Genomic DNA, 24,437 nt, shown 5'->3' with positions numbered 1-24,437 from the left:
AGATGAGCTAATCTCACTCTGCACGAAAGTTGATTTACGTTTCAGAGAGAGAGCAACTGAGCGTGGAAGATCATCTGCTCCAAAATCTTCTGCTCCTCCTCCTCGTCAACTGTCACCATCTAAAGATGAGCCCATGCAACTTGGCCGTTCCCGTTTAACTCCTGCTGAGCGCCGAAGACGTCTCTCCGAGTTTCTCTGTCTCTATTGTGCAGCTCCGTCTCACACCATTAATGCCTGTCCCAAACGTCCGGGAAACTCCAAATCCTAGCTCGCCAAGGAGAGGGCCGGCTAGGAGTAATGATCTCCTCTCCATCTCCTCAAGATTGTAATCTCCCAGTCTCGCTTCAAGTTGCTCAACGTTATCGGAACGTCATTGCCCTCCTTGATTCCGGAGCAGCTGGGAACTTTATTACCGAAGCCTATGTTAAACGGTGGTCCCTACCCACCGAGAGACTTCCTTCGTCCATTTCTTTAACTGCCGTGGATGGCAGCAACATTTTTGATGCAGTCATTTCTTTAAGGACTCTACCAGTTCGTCTGAGAGTGGGAGTTCTTCATTCCGAACTTATTTCTTTTTTAGTGATTCCAAGAGCCACACATCCTGTGGTCCTGGGCCTTCCATGGCTCCGTCTTCACAATCCTACAATTGATTGGACGACTACGCAAATCCTGGCATGGGGTTCCTCCTGTGCTGAGACATGTTTGTTTAAAGTATTGCCTGTCTGTTCTTCCTCCCCCAGGTCGTCTGATGTTCCACCTCCTCCATATCAAGATTTCACGGATGTGTTCAGTAAAGCTTCTGCTGATATCCTTCCTCCTCATAGAGAATGGGACTGTCCGATTGATCTCGTTCCAGGGAAGGTTCCACCTCGAGGCCGAACTTATCCGTTGTCTCTGCCTGAGACGCATTCTATGGAGGAATATATTAAAGAGAACCTAGCAAAGGGGTTCATTCGACCTTCTTCTTCTCCAGCCGGCGCAGGCTTCTTTTTTGTAAAAAAGAAAGATGGTGGTCTGCGGCCGTGCATCGACTACAGAGGTTTGAACGACATTACCATCAAGAACCGTTATCCTTTACCCCTGATTACTGAGCTCTTTGACAGAGTTAGCGGAGCTACCATCTTTACAAAGCTGGACTTGCGAGGTGCATACAATCTCATCCGGATCCGTGAGGGTGACGAGTGGAAGACCGCCTTTAACACCCGTGACGGACATTATGAGTACCTCGTCATGCCCTTAGGATTGAGCAATGCTCCAGCTGTCTTCCAGCATTTTGTCAATGAGATCTTCAGAGACATTCTATACCGTCATGTCGTGGTCTATCTAGACGATATCCTCATTTTTGCCAACGATTTAGAGGAACATCGTTTTTGGGTTAAAGAGGTTCTGTCCCGTCTCCGTGTCAATCATCTCTATTGCAAATTAGAAAAATGCGTCTTTGAAGTCAAGTCCATTCCGTTTCTAGGGTACATTGTGTCCGGTTCCGGACTAGAGATGGATCCTGAGAAACTACAAGCAATCCAAAATTGGCCGGTACCCTTAACCCTCAAAGGGGTCCAGAGGTTCTTAGGGTTCGCCAACTATTACCGAAAGTTTATACGAGACTTTTCCACCATTGTGGCGCCTATTACTGCTTTCACTAAGAAGGGTGCTAACCCGTCCAAGTGGTCTGAAGAAGCCATGCAAGCATTTCATCTTTTAAAACAAAGGTTCATCTCTGCGCCTGTTCTGAAACAGCCTGACATCGACTCTTCTTTCATCTTGGAGGTGGATGCCTCCTCCGTTGGAGTAGGAGCGGTGTTATCTCAGAGGGCTAAAGATGGCTATTTACACCCTTGCAGTTTCTTCTCCCGGAAGTTCTCCCCAGCTGAGCGCAACTATGCCATTGGCGACCAGGAGTTGCTAGCCATCAAGCTCGCTCTAGAAGAGTGGAGGTATCTGTTGGAGGGAGCTTCTCATTCAATCACCATACTTACAGACCACAAGAACCTTTTATACCTGAAGGGCGCACAATGTCTCAACCCTCGTCAGGCCAGATGGGCACTTTTCTTTTCCAGGTTCGACTTTAAACTCCAGTTCTGTCCGGGCTCTCAGAATCGCAAGGCCGATGCCCTTTCCCGCTCATGGGAGCAAGAAAATGAGTCAGAGTCTTCAGACAAGCATCCTATTATAAATCCGTTGGCATTCTCCACGGTAGGGATGGACTCTACGCCCCCATCAGGGAAAAGTTTTGTGAAGCCGATGCTAAGGAAGAAGCTCATGCATTGGGCCCATGCTTCCCGTTTTGCCGGACATACAGGTATCCAAAAAACCCTGGAGTTTATCTCTAGGTCCTATTGGTGGCCAACTCTGAAAAAGGACGTCTTGGAGTTTATTGCATCTTGCCCAAAGTGTGCCCAACATAAAGTATCCCGCCAGTCGCCTGCGGGGCAACTGGTTCCACTATCCGTTCCCCGTCGACCATGGACCCACTTGTCGATGGATTTCATTACAGACTTACCCATGTGCAACAAGTTCAATACCATCTCGGTGGTAGTTGACCGGTTCACCAAGATGGCACACTTCATTCCTCTCACCGGTCTTCCGTCAGCTTCCAAGTTGGCTCAAGTATTCATACAAGAGATCTTCCGACTCCACGGTCTTCCTGAAGAAATTATCTCAGATCGAGGAGTTCAATTCACAGCCAAATTCTGGCGAAGTTTATGTCAAGTCCTCCAAGTCAAGCTAAAGTTTTCCACGGCTTACCATCCTCAGACCAATGGTCAAACCGAGAGGGTGAATCAGGACTTGGAGGCCTTCCTCCGCATCTATGTGTCCTCCTCTCAAGATGACTGGGTTCAATTACTTCCCTGGGCCGAGTTCTGTCATAACAACCAGTATCATTCTTCATCTGCTTCAACACCATTCTTCACTAACTTTGGATTCCACCCTAAAGTTCCTGAGTTCCAACCGCTTCCAGCAACTTCTGTTCCCGCAGTGGATATCACCTTGCATCAGTTTGCCAATATCTGGAAGAGCGTACGATCAGCTCTGCTCAAGGCATCGTTCAGGTACAAGAAGTTTGCGGATAAGAAGCGTCGAGCAGTTCCTGCTCTCAAGGTGGGTGATCGGGTATGGTTATCCACGAAGAATTTGAGGTTAAGAGTTCCCAGTATGAAGTTTGCACCTCGCTATATCGGTCCTTTCAAGATTGAACAAGTCATCAATCCTGTGGCTTACAGACTCCAGTTGCCTCCCTTCTTAAAAATACCCAGGGCATTCCATGTTTCCCTGTTGAAACCGCTGATCTTGAATCGGTTTCATTCCTCACTTCCTCCAACTCCGAAAGTCCAAACTCAACGAGGCGTTGAGTATGAAGTGGCCAAGATCCTGGACTCACGTCACCGTTACGGTCAACTACAGTATCTTATTGACTGGAAGGGTTACGGCCCTGAGGAACGTTCATGGACCAATGCTTCTGATGTCCATGCTCCTGCCTTGGTCCGGAGATTCCATTCCAAGTTTCCTCAAAAGCCAAAGAAGTGTCCTGGGGCCACTCCTAAAGGGGGGGGTGCTGTCACGATCCGGGTATCTGGACGCCATTTCTTACCCATCAGATGCCTCCTAAGGCTGGCTCAGCGCTCCAGGACCGGATCCCATCTGTTATCCTAATGTTCACATTCCTGCATCCTCTCCTGTCTCTCTGAGACGCTGTCACAGTAACGCCTTATTACATCTGGCATGGCGTCTCCCGCGGCCTCCGCCGCCGTCCCTGAGCTTCTGCATGCAGAGTGTCAGAGTGGCGATTACGTCAGCCGCGGCCTCCGCTGTGTCCGCGTGGTTGGATGTGCACTTGTCAGCCTGGCGTCTCCTGTCTCCAGTGGCCGGCGCCGCCATTACTGTTTTCATTACCACATGGATTACAAACCAAACTTCCCTCCAAGTGTCTGCATGGGCGCAGCCATCTTGGATTCTGTCAGCTGATCATTTCCTCCAATCTGTTGTCAGTATTGTTAATCTGCATAATTGCCTAGCCAATCCCTTTCTTGCTGCAGGTATAAATACACTGTGCCTGAGCAAGGAAGGCGTCAGTGCTTTGGTTGTCAAACCTAGTTCCTGTTTGTCTCTCTCCTGTGATTGTCTTCCAGGTTCCAGCTCCTGTCTCAAGACTTCCACCATAGAGACCTGCACCAGCATTCCACCTGCGGTGTAGCCTGACTCTCCAATCCATTGTGGATTCATCTGTTTCCAGCTACAACATTACCTGCTTCCAGCTCAGCTTCCAGCAGAGTACAGCTTCCCTTAAAGGGCCGGTGTCCTTTCTACACTTTACCACTCTCCACCGGTATTATTATTTCTCCGCTCTCAAGTTCTACATTTCAGTTCATATTTCATCGCTCCCAAGTTCATTTATTATTTAACTGGTTCCAGCCAGTATCCACTCCGTGCTAACAACAGTCTGGTTCCAGCCAGTATCCACAGCAGCTGTTTTATCTGCAGCAACCCAGCTTTTCCTGGAACACCAGCTGGCACAATCCTGGGTTATCTCCATTGCTACAGTCGGGCCTGGTAAGGACTTTCCATCTAGAAGATCATAAGAACTATCTCACACTACCAGTGCCCTGTGGCTCCTGCCATCCTGTAGTACCCAGGAACTGTATTTATTCTTTGCTGTCTTTTACGTTTTCTTTTACTGCTGCTGTGTTGCGGAGTTGTCATAATAAACATCATTGACTTTTATCCAAGTTGTCATGGTCACGCCTTCGGGCAGTTATTATTCATGTTACTTACATGTCCAGGGGTCTGATACAACCTCCCAGGTTCCGGTACATCTCAGCCCCTACAACTGAGGCTGCCTCCCGTCAGCTCAGGCCCTCAGTTGTGACAACCTCCTCCTCAGTAATGGGGTTCAGTAGGGGTTGGGATGAGGTAGAAGATAGAGAGGGAAGCGTAAGGGAAGACCAGAAAGAGTGTTGTTGTTGGTGATCAATAGAGGGTTCAGAATATAGTGAGGAATAGAAAGACTGCAGAACCTCAGACACCTGGCCACAATCATGTACCACAGTGCTGTCAGCCCTAGTTAAAGCATGGATAAGTGTTGGGGGATGTTGACCTTTCAGGAGATTTGAAAGCAATCGACTAGATCGATTGCCGAATTTATGGAATCTACATTGAGACATAAATGTTAATTTAGATTCGGTTTGGGTTAAGAGTTTGTCAAAAAGGGATTTCTGTTCATGGTAGAGTTTTCTGGTAATTGGGGAGGGGGACTGCGTGAACGCTTGGTAGGCGTCAGTAAGTTTAGATTGAGCATCAAGGTACAGAGCTTGTGTGTCTTTCTTATGTTTGGATGTGAAGGAGATGATAGAGCCTCTTAGTACTGACTTAGACGTCTGCCAGAACAGGAGGGGTGATTCATTCTCTGCAGTTATATTACAATGTGTAAAGTCAGCCCATGATGCCTCCAGCATATTTCTAAATTGAATGGAATTGGACAGGTGGGATGGGAAGCGCCATTGCCTGACAGGGCCTCTATTGGGGAAGGTGGCGAGAGCCATCCAGCAGACCGCATGATCCGACAAGGACACCGGTTCAATTTCAGAAGTTTGCACCCTGGTAAACATAGAAGCCGAGATGAGCAGATAATCGATTCTCGACAGTGTACCATGAGCAGCCGATAAACAAGTGTATTCACGGTCGACTGGATGACAGGCTCGCCACACATCCACCAAGTGCAGCTGTGACATTAGATATGGTAAACCATAATTGGGAGTATAACGTCTAGATCTGGATTTGGTATTCCTATCAAGAGCATTGGATACAGTAGAGTTAAAGTCACCTGCGAGTATCACCTGTTTATGAGAGTGTGGGTGCAGTTTAGCGGCAATGGACAGAAAAAAGGGTTGGGGATCAATATTGGGGGCGTATACATTACACAGTAGAAAACGTGAGTTATCTAGGGTGGCGTCTACAATGAGATATCTGCCTTCAGTATCAGATTGGGAGGAGTGAAGGTCTACTTGGACTGAGCGTCTAATCAAAATGAGTACCCCACGGGCCTTGGCAGTAAATGGGGCGGACGCCAGCACTCTCCATCCCAGGCAATTGAGCTTGTCAATCTCAGGGGGAAGGAGATGAGACTCCTGGAGGAATGCAACATCTACATGTAGTTTAGATAAGTAAAGTAAGATTTTCTTCCTCTTTATGGGGGAGTGGAAGCCACCTACATTATATGTGCCAATTTTTAAACTGGTCATCATTCTGCTGAAGAAAGGTATGGTTCATGGCAATAAATAAAACCGATAATATCATATCCACAAAATACATTGCTATCATGGACATAGAAAACCAACAGGACAAGACACAGAGAGGAGAGAACAATGGGTAGAAAAAGTAGGGGAAAGGAAAGTAAAGGATCCAGAAAAGAATGGATCAAAAGATTAGCATCAAAAGTGCACTTCAGGTACAAAGATAATCTAAATTGACCTATAGTTCGCCAATTAGAGAACCAGATAAGAACTCCAGGCTTGCCCCAGCCCTGGTACTGAGAAACAATAAGCATAGCTTACATATGGCATAAACAAAACATAACTCAGAATAACATGTGGAGAACTTTAGGTGGAAGGCGCCTTAAAAGAAGGATCCCATTCAAAATGGGATTAATGATGAAATGGCACCCGCCATAGCATTTACGTCGGTAATAGAGGCGTCTCCTCCCACCAATAATTTCAAGAACTTCTAGCGATTAACAGCTATAACATAAACAGATATATCAAAGCAATAGAGTAATCGCCAGTAAAGGAGGAGATAACCACGCTAAGGAATTTCATAGCCGTGGTTAGCAGTCAGGAGTCGAGTCCGTTGAGGGCTGGCGCAGTGAAGAACGGCCGTTCTCCTCTTCCAGTAGATATGCTTCCGCATCAGCCACGGTGGAGAAGTCTGTAAATGAAGATCCTTTGAACAGGCGCAATCGTCCTGGGTATATAAGAGCGAATTTTCTATTTGCTTTGGCTAGGCGGGAACAAAGTGGGGTGAATTCACGTCGTGCCCTGGCCACCTCTGCCGAATAATCTTGGAAGATGAAAATCTTCACATCGTTCCATTGTAAGTTCCGCTTACGACGAGACGCAGACCAGATGGTGTCTTTGTGGATGTAATTTAGACAACGGAAAATAACAGCCTGGGGTCGGGAATCCTGCGTAGGCCTTGCAGGACCAATGCGATGGGCCCTCTCCACAATCATACCCGTGCAGGAATCTTGGATATCAAGCAGATCTGGCAGCGTGTCTTGTATGAAGGAAAGGAGTGCTGGCCCTTTAAGGGCTTCGGGCAGCCCAAAAACCCTCAGATTATTTCGAAGTGATCTATTCTCGAGATCGTCGACCTTATTAAGAAGCTGGTAATGGGATTTCTGAAGAAAGGCGCACTGTTCCTTTAAATCGGCAACGTCATGAAATGTCTCCCCGAGGCGCTGTTCATTAGCCTGCACCCGTTTGGAAAGCTGTTTAAACTGTGATTTGATGTCATGCACTGCCTGTGTGACTTTGGCAGCATGAGATTCCATAATAGGGTTAATGGAGTCTTGAATTGCCTTTACCATGTCAGAGTATGTAATTGGGCCCTCAGCCTGGTCTGTAGTCTTATTAGACTTCTGTGTAGAGGGGGCAGCATGTACAGGGAGAGCTGTGTTCACAGAGGAGTCAGAGGAGGAATGTAACTCACGATCTGTGTGCATTTGCTGCTGCTGCGGCTGCGTCTGCTGTCCGGCGGCCATCTTGGAATCCCCTTTCGTTTTTGCAGGACGTTGTTTGAGGGGCTTAGCCGCTTCTGGGGCGGCCAGGAAGCGATCCATCAGGTGCCAGAGGTGTTCCCACAGGCAGGTGAGCGGTCTGGGAGCGGGCTGTAACGCTATGTGCAGCGTGCGGGCTAGCGCGGGCTGGGGCGGCACACGGAGCTCACACTGCTGCTGCTGCACGCATCGGCGCCGTACCCGGAAGTCCCAATAATTCCTTTTTTCCCTGACCATGGCACTGTTTATTGTGGTTAACCTCGCATTGGTGGAAGCAAGTGAGTCAGGTTAGCCACACATGTATGATGAAGGATACACGGGGGTATATTTTCTAAGGTGCAGGTTTTTGGAAGTGGAAACCAATTAGATTCTACATATTTATCTAACACCTTCTAGAAGATAATGTCTAGAATTTGATTGGTTGATATGGGCAACATCTCCATTTCTAAAAACCCACAGTTTAGTAAATATGCCCCAGAGTCTTCCTTTTTTGGAGCTTTCGGTGTTTGGTTTCTGTTTGATATCCCTTTTTTTTTTTTTTTTCTTTTCTGAGGAGACTTACTCGGACAAGTTGTCCGTAAGAGTTTTAAATGGGGAGAAAAACCAAAACTAAGTATAATGAGAGTTCTTGAACACTAGAGCACACGGATTAGATAAGATATTGGTATAAATAATTGCACATACCTAGGCACCTATGAACGTATGACATATTATCATAATAAGCCGAAAATGAATGATGTTACCCGATGTTGTCATGTCATTATGTGTATGGTATGTTCCTTATATGCAATGTCTATGTGCAAACTAATCTCCTTCGAAATAAAAATACTTTATTTAAAAAAAAAAAATATGCCCCAGAGTGCTTGGGGGCCGTGTGCTGCTTGTTGACGCAACTCTCCCTGACTGTTCACAGCAGCGATGGAACAGAAAGTGATCTGGGATGGTCCTGGGAGTCCCCTCTCTGTTGCCAGACCCCAGGGTGGAAAAGGGGTAAGCAGCCAGGCTGTGGGATCTGTCCATGTTGCCACTGCTCCTGGTACTCTTACCTGGCACACTCGCCAGCAAAGCCCACAAAGCCCAGGCCCAGGTTACCTAATGACCTGCGGCTGAAACTTTACATGACCAAGGGGGAGGTGCACAGAATGACCGTGAGTGGAGCCTATTTGAAAACATTGTTGTGTAAAATAAAAGGAAAGGTCGCTATGAGGTTCCAGAAAATGTGTACTCTGGCACTGTAGCACTAATTATAAATGTTCAGTACGGAAGGTTGACGTGTCCTTTATAGCCTTTATAATGACTATAATTACTGTATGTCATATTTTACCTATCTTACTCTGTCATTATGTAATATTCTGTGTGTTCATCTTGCACAGTTTGGCCGGACAGAAGTCATCGACAACACCCTCAATCCAGACTTTGTCCGAAAGTTTGTGTTGGATTATTTCTTTGAAGAGAAGCAGAACCTGAGGTTTGATGTGTAAGTATCTGACACCGTCTTACCAACTACAAGTGGATTTCAATATTGTTATTGTTAAGAAGCCTTTGTCTTGTTGCCTGATTGCTGCTTTGGGACGCCATACTAAGGGGGAGATGTACTAAGCCTTAAAAAGCGTTAAATTGCGGGGATAAAGTACCAACCAATCAGCTCCTAACTGCCATGTTACAGGCTGTGTTCGAAAAATTACAGTTAGGCGCTGGTTGGTTGGTACTTTGGGGCAGATGTATTAAGCCTGGAGAAGTGATAAAGCAGTGATAAGTGGAAGGTGATAACGCACCAGCCAATGATTGCAAGTTTGAAAAAATGACAGTTAGGAGCTGATTGTCTGATGCGTTATCACCTTGCACTTATCACTGCTTCTCCAGGCTTAATACATCTGCACCCCTATCACCGTGCAATTTATCACTTTTCAAGGTTTAGTACATCTGGCCCTTTGTCTAACCATGGGAATAAGTATAGATATTGCAGCGGGCACTGGCGCTTATTCTGAGATGGATGTAGATCGCTGCATACACAGCCAGAACTGCTTCCATATCCTCACATGCTGGGGGCCGCCCAGCACAGGGCAAGGCTGCCCAGCATGTGTGGCCGGCCGCCTCCCGCTGCGTCTGCAATTAGTTTGTGGACATGTTTAACTAAGTATGACCCCTAGCAGCACAGCCTGGCTGCGCTGTGAGGTGGTTGGCCGCCATGTTTTAATCGGAGCGGCTGCGTGTGACATCACGCAGCCACCCCGAAAACGGTCATGGGCCGACCCAATGCCGCATCGCCGCCCCGTGAAAACCCGCTGCTGTCAATCATCTTGCAACTGCATCGTTCCTGGATGTGGCCGCAAGGAGAAGGGGAGAAGGGTCACGCACGCGGACTGCTTCCATCTATGAATGAGCCCCGCTGTCTCAGGGGAAGCTTGTGTCCAGGTTCTGATGCATAGTAATATTGGCCCTCATTCCGAGTTGATCGCTCGCTAGCTGCTTTTAGCAGCATTGCACACACTATGCCGCCGCCCTCTGGGAGTGTATATTAGCTTATCAGAATAGCGAACGAAAGAATAGCAGAACTGCTACTAAATAATTCCTTGCAGTTTCTGAGTAGCTCCAGACCTACTCCTAGACTGCGATCACCTCAGTCCGTTTAGTTCCTGGTTTGACGTCACAAATACGCCCTGCGTTCGGCCAGCCACTCCCCCGTTTCTCCCGACACTCCCGCGTTTTTCCCTGACACGCCTGCGTTTTTTAGCACACTCCCGGAAAACGCTCAGTTACCACCCAGAAACGCCCCTTTCCTGTCAATCACTCACCGATCAGCAGAGCGACTGAAAAGCGCCGCAGGATCCACAGCAAAACTGCTAAGTTTTTAGTTAAATAACTAAGCGCATGCGCCCTGCGTGCCTTGCGCATGCGCATTTTGCATCAAATCGCAGCATAGCGAAAATCGGCAATGAACGAACAACTCGGAATGACCCCCATTGTCTTATGGGTATTATTCTGTGTTTCTGGGTGTAGACGAGACATGGTGTCATGCACCCACATTTAAAAACATGAATGTTGCACTCAGTTATGTGTTACACCCTATTTTGCCAATCTTGCCCACAAATGGTCCTTTTACATACCATGTAAGGTTGTGCCTATAGATGTGCCCACTAATTGCACCCATTCCAATAGATAGGAAGAGAAGGGATTTTTGGATGCCTAGCAGTTTTGGGAGTTATTCTGTAGGTTTGGCGAAAGGTCGTCCAAGATTCTGTGAACTCAACAACAGGCCTGGTGCTATCCCTGTGGGCACTCTTATGGCCCCCATTCCTGCCCCGCAGCAGCATCCCCACCCCATCTGCTTATTACTTATAACCTTAGCAGACGGAATGCGATGTCAGCATTCTCTGCTCCTCAGAATATGACATCACAGCTGAGCACCGCCCTCCCAGCTCACCCCAGAAAAGTAGCACCCGGCAGTTTCACATGTGAGAAGCTTCTGACAGCTTCTTCTCCATGTCAGAACCTAGCGCTCTCTGTGGATTCACATCATGGGCATTAAAAACACCAGAGGAGCGACATTATGTGATTTAGGTGCCTCCTCACCGTTTGTGCCATAGGCAACCACCTAGGTTTGCCTATTAGTAGTACCAGTAGACCATACGTGTTTATATAGGTGCATTAAGTTTTTTTTAACTACCTGTTGTCTGTACTCAGCAACAGTCAACAACATGCATCCTAAATGATAATAGAAATGCAGAGATCTCAGTTACATACATTTGCAAACATATGGTAAGCTACCAACCATAGCAAAGCGTCTCTGGTCTGGTGGCCCTACACTGCATGATAATAGCACATACTTTAGGTCATACATTTATGTATTTCTAAATTGAGAGCCAACTCACCTGGCGGTACCCCATGATCCTCTAATATGGCACTATAAGTATCAGCCTACCCTCCAATTATTGATCCCATCCATGCCTCTCAGAACAGTGATACACAGAATGGTAGTTGCAGTAGTTCAAATCAATGTATTAGTCCATCACATGTGCACGTAAAGGAGGGGTGAATCTAGACTAGAAAAGCCAAACAAATGATTGCAGAACTACAAGTCCCAGCATGCTAAAGGTGATTGATAGTAGGTGAGGACAGGAATGTGATGAAACTCAGTCCCAGCGCCTAAAATAAGATTCGGAACTGCATTCCTTGTGGGGTTGCGTGGGGCAATCTACTGTACGCTAGAACCCATTTCTCTAGCGGCCGAGGCAGAGCCTCAAATAATGGACTGACATAAAGAACACACAAAAGTTTATGCACAACTCATACTACAATTGTTTTTTTTCCCCCTCATCCGATACAAAGCTTGTAGAATACAGCACCGTATTATGGTAAATTGCAAAGGTAATAATTTGCATAGTTTGGATAATAATAATAATAATAATAATAACACAGATAATAATAGTTGAGTTAACTCTTGCAGCACGGGAGCTCTGTTGTCATGAGATATAGGAGATATCTGTGGTTGCAGTGGGTACCTTAGAGAAAGTGGGACAATCAGAAGCCATTGAGAGATGTTGGTTACCATGGTAACAGCTGCGCTGGTCGTGCTGGGAACAGGCCTATTAACCCTTCAGTGCCGGAGGGATAGTTAGTTGTGAGATGTATGTCTATTTATAAATACACCACTCCTGTGTACACGGTCTGCATGCTGACGTGCCGGTAACTTCCCAATGACTCACTGGAGCAGATCATGCCAATTGATTGCTCTAAAAAGCGCAGCTTCTCTTCAGGACTTTACAAGTTTTAGGTTTGACTAAAGTTCAATCAACGGGATTTTGAAATCCTTGTAAATCATTAAACTCAAACAATGACTCCAAATTCCTTTGATTAGAGCCGTTTGTAATTAATGTTCAGTCCTAAAATTAAATCCAGTAATATTTGGTTCATTGTTTGCTGCGCATGAATATTTGTGTAGACTTTAAAGGTTTTTAAAGACAATTGCAGGCTATTAAGACAGTTTGGATATTTTAAGTCAAAATTAAACAAAACTGCTCAATCATTGTTACAGAAGGGAATTAACTACAAAATGGGTTGGGTACAATATGTCGTCATTCATCATCCTGGAGGAGCAGCGGTGACTTACCTGCTCCTGATGGGTGCAGCAGTGTCTTCCTGATATCGGTGGTCATGTGACCATAATGTCCGGGTCAGACCTTTGATCATTCCGCCCTCCCATCCCTGCAACCTAATGCTGGGTACACATGGATAGATATATCTGCAGATCAATGGAGCTGCAGATATATCTATAGGCGGATCAGGCAGTATGCTGTGCATACACACTGCCCGATCCGTCGTGACTGACTTCACAAACTGGGCAGGCATTTGCATGCGCGCATGCGCGCAGCTCAGCCATCAATCACAGGCGACCTCTGCAGCATGTGTATGGGCTGTCTGCTGACCGACTGTACACACAGAACGATGCACCAATATATCTGTAAATGCAGCAGGGCCAACGCGATATGTCTGTGAACGACGGCGTTCACAGACATATCTTTGGTACACACTGGCTGACTGGCCCACGATATATATCGGTCGGACAATAGAACGCTCCGAAAAATCGGCCAGTGTGTATCCAGCTTAATCCTAACCCTCCCTCCCGCAGCTCAACCCTAATGTCGAAACTCAAATCTTAATCCATCCACTAAAAGATACAATTACATCATTATAATATATACATATAATACTGCAACAAATGTTATGTACTGTAAGCAATCATTTCCCATCCGGGTACCTCCAGTCCCATTGTTTGTAGCCCATACATTTGCAATAAAATACATTTGTAATGAATATAATGGGCGCTAGATATAATGTTTACAATTTATGAAAAATATAAAACTATATTCCACATATGCAACGGAATGTATGCGGGATGCCGGCTGAACTCTGACTTTTTTAAAGGGATAATCACTTACAAGGCAAAACCATGACTTGTAAGTGATTGTCCCTTTAAAGAAAACGAGTTCAGCCGCCATCCTTCCGAATGTTTCTTCTACACGTATACAAGGGTAGACTTTTTATTTGTGTGACCAGGGTGCTACTGTGATGCATGGACACTACATACCCCGTGGGTCTAATTATTACCTGAATGTCCCACCCCTCCATTACAGAAAACATTTCAATTACCCCTGAATGTCACTGGCAGTACCCTTGGGGGCATTAGCACCCCACATTCAGAACCACTGTCATATATAACATTGCAAAAGACAACATTGTCAGTTTGGGCATTGGATCCCAAACATGGTCCTCAAAGCATCTTAACAGTGCAGGTTTTAAGGATATCCATGCGTGAGCACAGATTAATTAATTAGTACCTCAGTTAATTTGAGTTAACCATCTGTGCTCAAGCATGGATATCCTTAAAACCTGGACTGTTAGGGCGCCTTGACGACCGAGTTTGCGAACCACTGATTTAGGGGGTTTGTTTATTAAACCCACTGTAGATAATCTCTGTTTATGAAGGCCTAGATAATTTGGGGCTTCTCCCTATCTGCTAAAGGACTACACTGACAGAGAAGCTATTTGCCGTGTTATTTCAGCAAAAGCTTCCCTATGCAAAGCAAGGGGAAGTTTATCTCCTTATCACTATCTCCATATCAAGATGGCAAAATTGGGTGGTATTCATGTGACCGCCGGTCAGCTGACCGACAGTCACATGACCTCCTCCACCAGCCCGACGGGTCACTGTCCCGATGGTCGGCATGCCGACCAACAGGGACTATTTCCACTCGTGGGTGTCCATGACACCCATAGAGTGGGAATAGAACCCGTGGCGACCGCAGGTCGCCACCGAGCCCGCAGCGTGGCGAGCGCAGCGAGCCCGCAAGGGGCTTGCTGCACTCGCCCCTCCCCGCCGGGATCCCGGCGTCGGTAAGCTGACCGCCGGTCAGGAGACCGCCGGTCAGCCGTACTACACCCGGCAAAATTGGAGCAGCCAAAAACAAAATGCTTAATTTATTTAAACTGGGGATAAGTTATTAGTAAATTGCAGTGCTAAATGGATTTCTCTTTCTGCGATTGGGGATAGAAATTCTTTGTTATATAACCACATCTTCATAAATAGACACCTTTCTACGCATATAGTTAGCTCAAAGGCATTGTAAATCCCAAAATACAACCATTGAGTGCTGTTTGAGCTAAATAAATAAATGTTAAATATCAGATACATTAGTGAAGGTTTTTAATGCAAAAAATAAATGAAAATGTACACAATTTAATGATATAGAAAATAGTGCTCAGTGCTGCATAATGCTGAAGTAAAGTTTGAAAGAAGTGCATTAAGTATTAGCAATCTGGAAAGTTAGGGTAACAAAGGTTCTTAGCATACTGTAGTTTTTGACCTGCCACCTGCTGCAGTCACGCGTTTCGCATCAGTGAGCTTCATCAGTGAACAAAGTGATTAGCTGAATTTAAATGCACAATCCAATTAACTGACAAAACACGTCATTGGGCAGGTACATTGATCCATAAATTAATCCTGTTTTTGTCCATTTGCAAAAAGTATATTACTCTAGATTCATATACTTATCACGATGCAAAAAGCATTCTAAAAAAAAAGAAGATAATTAAATATTAATTAACAATTGCAGAGGCAACCTCAGTCAGAAACTCTCTATTAATATTCTAATTTTACATATATATAACCTCATATATCCAATGGTAGAAATAGGGTAAGGCCCGACTTTACCACAGTGACAGCAGAAATGGAGACTTAGGTGACCTGACATATGCCGGGTCCATTGTACTAATAATAATAATATATGTCACTATTGTTATCCTGCAGTTAATTAACTAATCAATTAATTAATTAATCATAAACTGCTTCTGACTGGATTAGAAGCTTTTTGCTATTGATTACATACAAATATGAAATACCACATTTCTACGTACCATATTGAGGACCCCTCAACCAGCATGGGAGTGTGCTTCATATTACTACGAACTTAGGTTGGGTTGCAAACTATGGCAGGCAAATGATTGTCAAGGGAGTCCAGCCAAAAGTGAAAAAGAACCCCTTCTGCCCTTTCCTATTACACAGGGTTGGACTGGCCCACAGGGGGTACATGGGGAAACCCCTGGTGGACCCCACTGCCTGGGGCCCCCTGGGGCCCCTCCTCCTCCTCTAGGGATCAAGTTCCAGACTGTTCACTTGAGTTATACATACTGTACGTTACCTTATGCTACATAGAACTATGGTGTATTTTCTACAGTGCATTGCTGTTATTACTCTGGTACATTATCATGCATGCACTAGCAGTATTTACTATGTATATTTATCAAGGGTCCCAGATCATGCACTCTCTAATGGTTAGCCAAGTATCTGTGGCGGCTGACCACACCCACTCTGGAAATACCACACCCCTAAGCATGGGCCACTAGCACTGCACATCCCTGGCGGGCCCTTCATTCCCCAGTCCGACGATGCTATTACATGTGATTGTGGAAGAGCATTATGGGAAGGGGGGTGGGGGGGGGTGGGGGTTCCTGAGAGCAGCCAAAGGAAGGCAAATGCCCAGACCCTTTTAAGAACCCACCAATATCCCAGATGTGCCACCCCTAAGTAAGGAATAAATGCAGAACTGCCAGCCAGATGAAATCCTGATGACTGCTTTCTCTACACAGTTGTAAAACATTATCCAGGGTCTGTCATAATCATGATTTGCCCCACAATATTGCATTATGGTATGCAAATGTTCCAAAATCCAGAAAAATCCAAAATACATCTGGTCCCCAGAATATCGGATTTGGAAAACTAAACCTGTATCGCAATTGAAGGGTTAAAATGTTCTAGGCAACATAGAGTGAAATAAAACACGGTGTCACCGTTTTCATGTAATAAAACAGAATTGCACAAGTCTAAAAATAAATTCAATTCCTCTCTTTGATTTTTTTTATCATGTGGCGCGTCATGTAATGTGAAATTACAAGGCTTCGCTGTTTCATTGAAGAGAATAGTGTTCCGAGGTGACTCACTCTCTTCATAAGGCGCCACGGCAGAAACATCGATATTCTCTGACTGTTTCTCTGTGATATCCCCTAGCCTACTGCCTGCACCAAGAGGAGTGGGGAATATTATTACAGCAGATGTATTAATTAGTGACTGCTAAGAATCACCATTCATCTGTGTGCGAGGATTCTGAATTAGTAAGCTGTATTTTAAAAAAATTGCAATCATTATAGGAATAACAATATAAAAAGATCTTGGTGCATTTCTGAAATAACATAAAGGTTTACGTTCTGTTCTCTTTACACGTTACACCTTCATGTAAAGAGAACAGAACGTAATATTTTTTGATTGGTGACATCGATTCTGTAAAACATATATTTGGAGAATCGTCACTTAGTGTAAACTTGATGCAGTGTGTAATTGGCAGCTTGATTTACTATCCACGTGGCTACCATTGGAAATAGTACCCTTGCCCGAAGCGTGGCGAACTATGCGAGCCTGCCAGGGCACACGTTTCCCCTAATTGTGCTTATATGGTTAAACTTACAAAATGATACCACAAAAAAAGTTTAAAAAAAACTTGCGTCGACATTGTTTGTGTCGACCATTGTCATGTTTACCTTTGGACCCTGTGGACCTTACCCACTGTCTACCTGGGTGACTCAATACATATCCCAGTGGCTGAGACATTTGATGATTTCTGCTGAACAGATGCGCAACGAATTTCAGCTCAGACGGTATTTGCGTACATTCAAATCGGGCACATAAGCAGTAAAAATTAAATTGTTTATAAACAACAGGCAAATTTTGTGATTTGTGTGGTTTTATTCATTGATGAGCCATGCTTGCCGACTTCTTAGCAGGTCGGCTCAGCGAGGTGAGCATGTGGTGGTAAAGTGGGCAGGCCGGCAGTTTTGTCATTATGGCCCCGCCCCTGCTACACAATTACAAGGCGGAGTTGGTGCCTTGATGACACAGTCCAGGGTGAATCACATCATTGGTAACCAGGGACATCTACTTTCGCTTGTTAAGTTCGGGAGCCTCCCGGATGTTCCGGGAGAGTAGGCAGTATGTGATGAGCTCTGTCACACGGGGGTGTAGTACGGCTGACCGGCGGTCTCCTGACCGCCGGTCAGCTTACCGACGCCGGGATCCCGGCAGCATACCGACGCCGGGATCCCAGCGGGGAGGGGCGAGTGCAGCAAGCCCCTTGCGGGCTCGCTGCGCTCGCCACGCTGCGCTCGCCACGCTGCGGGCTCGGTGGCGACCTGCGGTCGCCACGGGTTCTATTCTCACTCTATGGGTGACGTGGACACCCACGAGTGGAAATAGTCCCTGTTGGTCAGCATGCCGACCATCGGGACAGTGACCCGTCGGGCTGGTGGAGGAGGTCATGTGACTGTCGGTCAGCTGACCGGCGGTCACATGAATACCACCCGTCACACGGCTCTGGTGCAAACTCACTACTACATAGAAGGGACCAAACTGAGCTATGTCGGGGAACATGCATGCAGCGTACGAAGGGACAATGGTGGTCATTCCGAGTTGTTCGCTCGCTAGCAGTTTTTAGCAGCCGTGCAAACGATATGCCACCGCCCACTGGGAGTGCATTTTAGCTTAGCAGAAGTGTGAACGAAAGGATTGCAGAGAGGCGACAACGTTTTTTGTGCAGTTTTAGAGTAGTTCCAGACCTACTCAGCACTTGCGATCACTTCAGATTGTTCAGTTCCTGTTTTGACGTCATGAACACGCCCTGCGTTCACCCAGCCATGCCTGCGTTTTTCCTGGTATGCCTGCGTTTTTCTGAACACTCCCTGAAAACGGTCAGTTGCCACCCAGAAATGTCCTCTTCCTGTCAATCACTCTGCGGCCAGCAGTGCGACTGAAAAGCTTTGCTAGACCCTGTGTGAAACTACATTGTTCATTGTAATATTACGTCGCGCGTACGCCCCAATACCGTCTTCACTGCTACTCACACACACACTTTGCTTATCATACATTATTACACCTAGTAACAAGAACGCACATGCACATACGTGACCTGGCTGTGCTGACTGTTACATGTGCAGGGGGTGGAACCTGGAACCTTTCAGTTTCACTTTGCAGAAAAGTAGATAAAAGAGGTTTAATAAATAAAGAAAAACAGTTGTATATTCTACACTATAATCATAAAAAACAACAACACAGACTACATAAATACATGAAGCTATGCCAGCTAATGCCATCCTTACCTGTATATACATATGGAGGTAATATACAGGTGTATATATAATATTATCAAGGTTTATCAGTAGCCAGGGCAGCGGAGCAATGCTCAGTTTCCCGGTGATGCTGGCAGGGAGCAGTAACAGGCAAATTACTGCATTGCCGACCAGTCCTGGACCCCTTGGTGCATGTTCCCCCCAAGAGGCTTCCAGGTGCAGGTACAAGAAAGAGCTAAAAATAGTTAGATTTTATACATTTAATTCTTTTTTTACAGAAGAAAGTAACATTATTTTATTATTACTTTTTTTATTTTATTTATTTATTTTAAATATATAAATGCTTGCTTGTATCATTATGATTGGTCTTTCAAGTGATTGGTCTGCAGTCTACATGGAACTCCTTTTAGACACATCCATCATTTTAGTGTTAGGAGGAATCAGCGATGCCCCCAAGATCCCAGCGCCCTAGGCAGCTGCCTCATGGTAACTCCGGCCCTCCAAGCAGTCATTTATTGACCAGGTTCTGGGAACTCTCCAGCGTTCGTGGAGACGCAGGTCCCAGGTTGTGTCCAGCAACAGCTGGTAAGTCACATGCTGTTGCCTGTGATATATAGCATCAGGCACTAACAGTGATCCACTCAATAATAACATGAAATGAAATGGGTTTTGCAGCCTTTTGGGAGAACGTGTGAAGTATATTAAATGCCGTTGGATGGATACACTGCTGTGTGTATTGAGGATTCAGGATGAGTCAGTTGTGTTGATTGACAGGTAAGCCGCTGGGATCAGCCTTGTACACCTACAGCTATATTTATAGGCATGTATAATGTGAAATGATCCATGTAGGACTTAGATTACAATATGTTGTATATTAAGCTGGGAGTTTTTGGGGACAACTGTGATGTAATGCCGGAAAGCAAGCTTAGCGGGAAACATAACATACCGACTACAGAACAGACAGTAGATTTACTTGTCAATCATGACCTCGTCGGTGTCAACGTCAAAAGGCAGAATTATGTCTAACCAGCAGCTGTGTAAGCAGTAAGCAGTGCAATGGCAATTTCATAGTGGTCCAACTCTATACGGCCCATGGGGTTGGTGGGGGGGGGGTTAGGATAATCATTTTCCTCCCAGTATGTCTGAGAAACTCCTGAATTACTGCAGGAGCTCAGGGACCTTTCTAGAGCAGAACATACACCCACAGAGTGCTTTCTCACCATGGGCGGGATGTATTCAAGTCCGAGTTCAGCGGCCGTGCGGGATGCCGGACGAACTCTGACCTTTCTTATAAAGGGAAATTATGTACAAGGCATGGTTTAGCCTTGTACACAGAGCTGGCCCTAGGCATATGCAAACTAGGCAAATGCCTAGTGGCACAAGCAGATTCTGTTGATTAAAATGATATGCGGCATGTGACTGAGGCTGTATCTGCATACGAAATGCTACATTACAGTGTATTCCTGAAAATCACTGTAACGTAGCATTTCGTATGCAGATACAGCCACAGTCGCACACAGAATAGAGGCATGCTCATTATCATTTTAATCAGCAGAAGCTGCCTGTGCGGCCTAATCATATAGCAATGAAAATAAGACACATTTTCTGCAAAAAAAGGTGGCCAACGTTAGCAGAGCTGGACGGGAGCTGCATGGCATATTGAGACAAGATGGACACATCTGTATCCAAGCAGAGGTCACAGTGTTAGCGGTCGTATGAGTGCTGTGTGTGGGTAGGTTCACTGTGTAATAGTGTTCGGCATATGTGTAAGGGGCATTATATGTGTCATGTGTAAAAATGCATAAATAATGCGCGGCAAATGTGTAATGGCATTATGTGTGTCATTATGTGTATAAGGACATTAATAAAGGCTGGCATAATGTGTAAGTGGCATTATGTTTATAAGGAAATTAATAATGTGTGTCATGTGTAAGGGACATTACTGTGTGGTATTATGTGTATAAAGCCATTACTAATGTCTGGCATTATGTGTATAAGGTGCTCTACTGTGTGGCATAATGTATAGGAAAGGCACCACTGTGTGGTCTAATGTGAATAAAGAGTAATGTGCTGTGGTGTAATGTGAATAAAGATCAATTCAGTGTGATGTTATGTGAATAAGGGGCACTACTGTGAAGAGTTACGTATATAAGATAAAGTGATACTGCTGTGTGATGTAACGTAAATAAGAGACACTATTGCATGATATAATGTGAATAAAGTTGCAGTACTGTGTGGCGTTATTTGAATTGGGGGTACCATTGTGTGGGCATGAACCTTCCCAAAAGAACATGCCCATTTTGGGCTGCGTGCCGAATGGGGGCACTGTTCATATTTAAAATATAGGGGGTAGGAGCACCAAAATGAGGACTGCTATGACTGAGGGGTGATGGTTATGGAAAAGGGGTGCCGGGTCAGAGGCGGAACTAGCAGCGGTGCTAGGGGGCACCAGTCAAAATCTTGCCAAGGGCATCATATTGATTAGGGCCGGTTCTGCTTGTACATGATTGCCACTTTAAAAAAACATCAAAGTTCGGCTGGCATCCCACACGGCCGTCGAACTAGAACTTCATTACATCCCAGCCCACATCTTAGAAAATAAATTTTACACAGTGGCATCAGTTGCGCCAAACAACCCTTCTCTGGGCGCCGGGTCCAGGGCATCTTGGCTGTGCCAAGTGTCTTTCTTACTCAAAATGCACATGCTGTAAATAAAACAGCTAGGAGCGACAAAACAACATTACTAGATAACACTGATCAATTTGATGTGTGCGCATGAATCAGTATACGTAGTGCTACGATGCAGCGGCTGCAGCTTATTCTCATTGCCAAGTTCCGTTGTACTCTCCAGTTTGCAGCCCAGCACCTCTAGTACACTGTGACTGGTGTTTGGCTGCATCTGCGCTGCAAATAAGATGTAACATTTAAATAAAAATACGGTACGCTACCCCTCGTGGAGCGGCCCAGACGTGACAGGCATCTCACATCGTGTGGCATATTGCTGCTAAGTGTATGAAGACACATTGGAAATATTCCATTTTTTTTATTGTATGCTAAGTACAGTATTGCAGCACATTTGTGAATAGTACCCTGGACACCACTCTGGGGGAGAAGTATGAAGCAGTGAAAAGAGTGGAGAAGTGAGCCAGTAGAGAAGTTGCCCATGGCAACTAATCAGCTGCTGCGTATAATTTTATAGAATACACTTTATAGATGTTACCTCAACACTGATTGGTTGCCATGGGCAGCCTCTCCACTGGCACATGTCACTTTCGTTTTTTTGGTATCATTTTGTATGTTTTACCATATATGGGCCAAGTCAGCGGAAACGTGTCCCCTCACTGGTTCACTTCGCTTGCCAAGCTTCGGGAAGGTTACTATTCCCAATCTTAGTCCACATGGATGGTAAATGATGAAAAAGTTGAAGAAGAAAAAAGTGTGTCGATCATATGTGTGTCGACCATTGGCATGTCGGCTTTTGAACCTGTCGACCTTTTGAACCTGTTGACCTTAAACACTGTCTATCTTTTAGAACAGGTGATGGTAATCTGCGCACTGAGGTGTTAGGTGTCAGTTGGGTCGGGGTGTGCAGCAGGTTCAGGGGTTGTCCAGTCCCTATTAATGCAATATAAAGAACTGATACACAATGCAAAAACAAAATGTAAGAAGTTGAACTGCGCTCTACCCCTGATGTTTAAAGTCTCCACTAGTCTGAATCGGAGCTACCTGTGTTGTTTCTTAAATAAAGATAAATAATAATGCCAGTGGGTGAAAAAGAGTAAACTACAAGGTGTTTTATTAATTGCTAATGGCACAGGGTTAGGTGTTTCTAAGAAAAGCCCAAATGTCGTCCTTCTCTTAAATGCAAGTCCAGCAATCTCTTTCTATTGAAAGTGTCCTTTTTGATGCACAGAGTAATGACTTAAAATGTCCTTATCTTAGTGAAAATTTAAATCGAATAAAAAGTCTTTGATCCTTAGTGAGGAAAAGAGACCGGCGTCCCGTGTCTCTGTTGTGGTCTAGTGGATATAGGTCCTTACCGTTGCGGCCGTGTTCGTGAGGAGTCCGGGTGCGGGTCTGCGCCGGGATTCTAGAGGGGCTCTGGACTGGTCAGCTGATGGTGGTTAGCACTAGCTCACTCAGTTCGTCCTTGTACGGACTCACCGTGAGCCGGCTACCTTCCTCGTGCCGATCTTATGTCCGTGGAGAGGGTGCGCTGCCGTGGAACCTGTCCGGGAATCCACAGCGAGGCACACCAATCCACTTCTCGAGCCACACCTGAAGTCTCCCTCCTCGCCGCCCGTCCGCCTGCACTCACTTACCCGTCTTGCTGCGCTACTGCTGCAAGCTCGTCGTTGGTGCTCTGGGGTTCCTCTTGTATCCACTGTCCGCTTTCATGTAATTGTTTCCCTTCGTGTCCTCCAACGCGTTTCAGCCGGGTCTGGCCTTCCTCTGGGAGTTTTCTGTCTATCTTTTACCTGTCGACCTTTTGACCCTGATGACCTTTTGCATGTCACCCATTTGGGTCTAACTATTGACTGTCTTTCTGTTTACTGTAGCTCTATCAATTGGATACCTTTGATGGAATCTCTGTCTATATTTGTACTATAACTCCCATTATGTTCTACAATGTTCAGCGTTTTAGCATTGGTGGATCATACAAGCAGTAATAGTCACAAACAACTGGAGGATATACTAAGACTATGGAGGGAATTCAACTGTTTTTTTTGTGCCCGCAGCTCCCATCTAGGGGAATATTCAATTGTTTGAAAAGTCGGTTGGGTGTCAGACACCCAACTGACTTTTCAAACATTTGAATTCCCCCCCCTAAAGTGACAAAAGTTATTCAGCTGTGTGTGCCGCTGGGCGTGAGTGCTGTGGGCGCCCTACTGTATGTTATAGTGGATGTTGTACCCAGACGTACCGTGATTAGCCAGACGTTAGATAGCTTTCTTCTTGCTCCTCAGGAGGCTGTGGACCTCATTCAGATGTGGTTGGAATTGCGATCACTTCCTTGGAAGCAGCAGTGATAGCGCTGTATAGTGATGCAGCAGGAAGCGTTTGTAACAAGCAGACGCCTCCTGCTGCAGTAGTGATATGAGTTGCATCCTAGCACCGGATTTCTCACCCACCATCAGGGCAGGTTACAGCACACATGGTGCCTCGCAAGCGCCTGTCACAGAAGCCAGAAAATCTCTGTCCTACGACGGAGATCCCTGACCTCTTCCCTCCCCCTAAACCGACATGCCTACTTTTTCACAAACGGAGGTCGTTACCACTCCCTCCCCGCCCCCAAGTGGCATCAGACTGATCATCACCGGCAGTCTGATGCTGGACTGCTCCCGAAGTTGCAGGACCCATTCGCACATGCATGATAGCGCAACAACTGCTGCACCTGAATTACCCCCAGTGAGCAGAAATCCACAAAAAGAAATGGGAACCTGCGAACCTCGCGCCCAGCTGCACAAAACATTTAATAGATCCCGTCACTATAGAC

At 45.7% G+C, this 24,437-nt stretch overlaps 1 protein-coding gene across 2 annotated transcripts in view; it reads left to right on the top strand.

The window, feature by feature from the left end:
- The window catches only part of CPNE9 (copine family member 9), a 560,849-nt gene that overhangs the window by 135,098 nt on the left and 401,314 nt on the right, over window positions 1–24,437 (top strand). For both annotated transcript variants that reach the window (XM_063940993.1, XM_063940994.1), the window contains one exon: window positions 9,142–9,245. In XM_063940993.1, coding sequence (XP_063797063.1) covers window positions 9,142–9,245 — 104 coding nt within the window. The remainder of the gene's footprint in view (window positions 1–9,141; window positions 9,246–24,437) is intronic.

This window comes from Pseudophryne corroboree, chromosome 9 (assembly GCF_028390025.1).
Source record: "Pseudophryne corroboree isolate aPseCor3 chromosome 9, aPseCor3.hap2, whole genome shotgun sequence".
NCBI classification, from domain to species: Eukaryota; Metazoa; Chordata; class Amphibia; order Anura; family Myobatrachidae; genus Pseudophryne; species Pseudophryne corroboree.
Note: the sequence above shows the minus strand (reverse complement) of the source record. Positions and strands in the feature narration are given on the sequence as shown.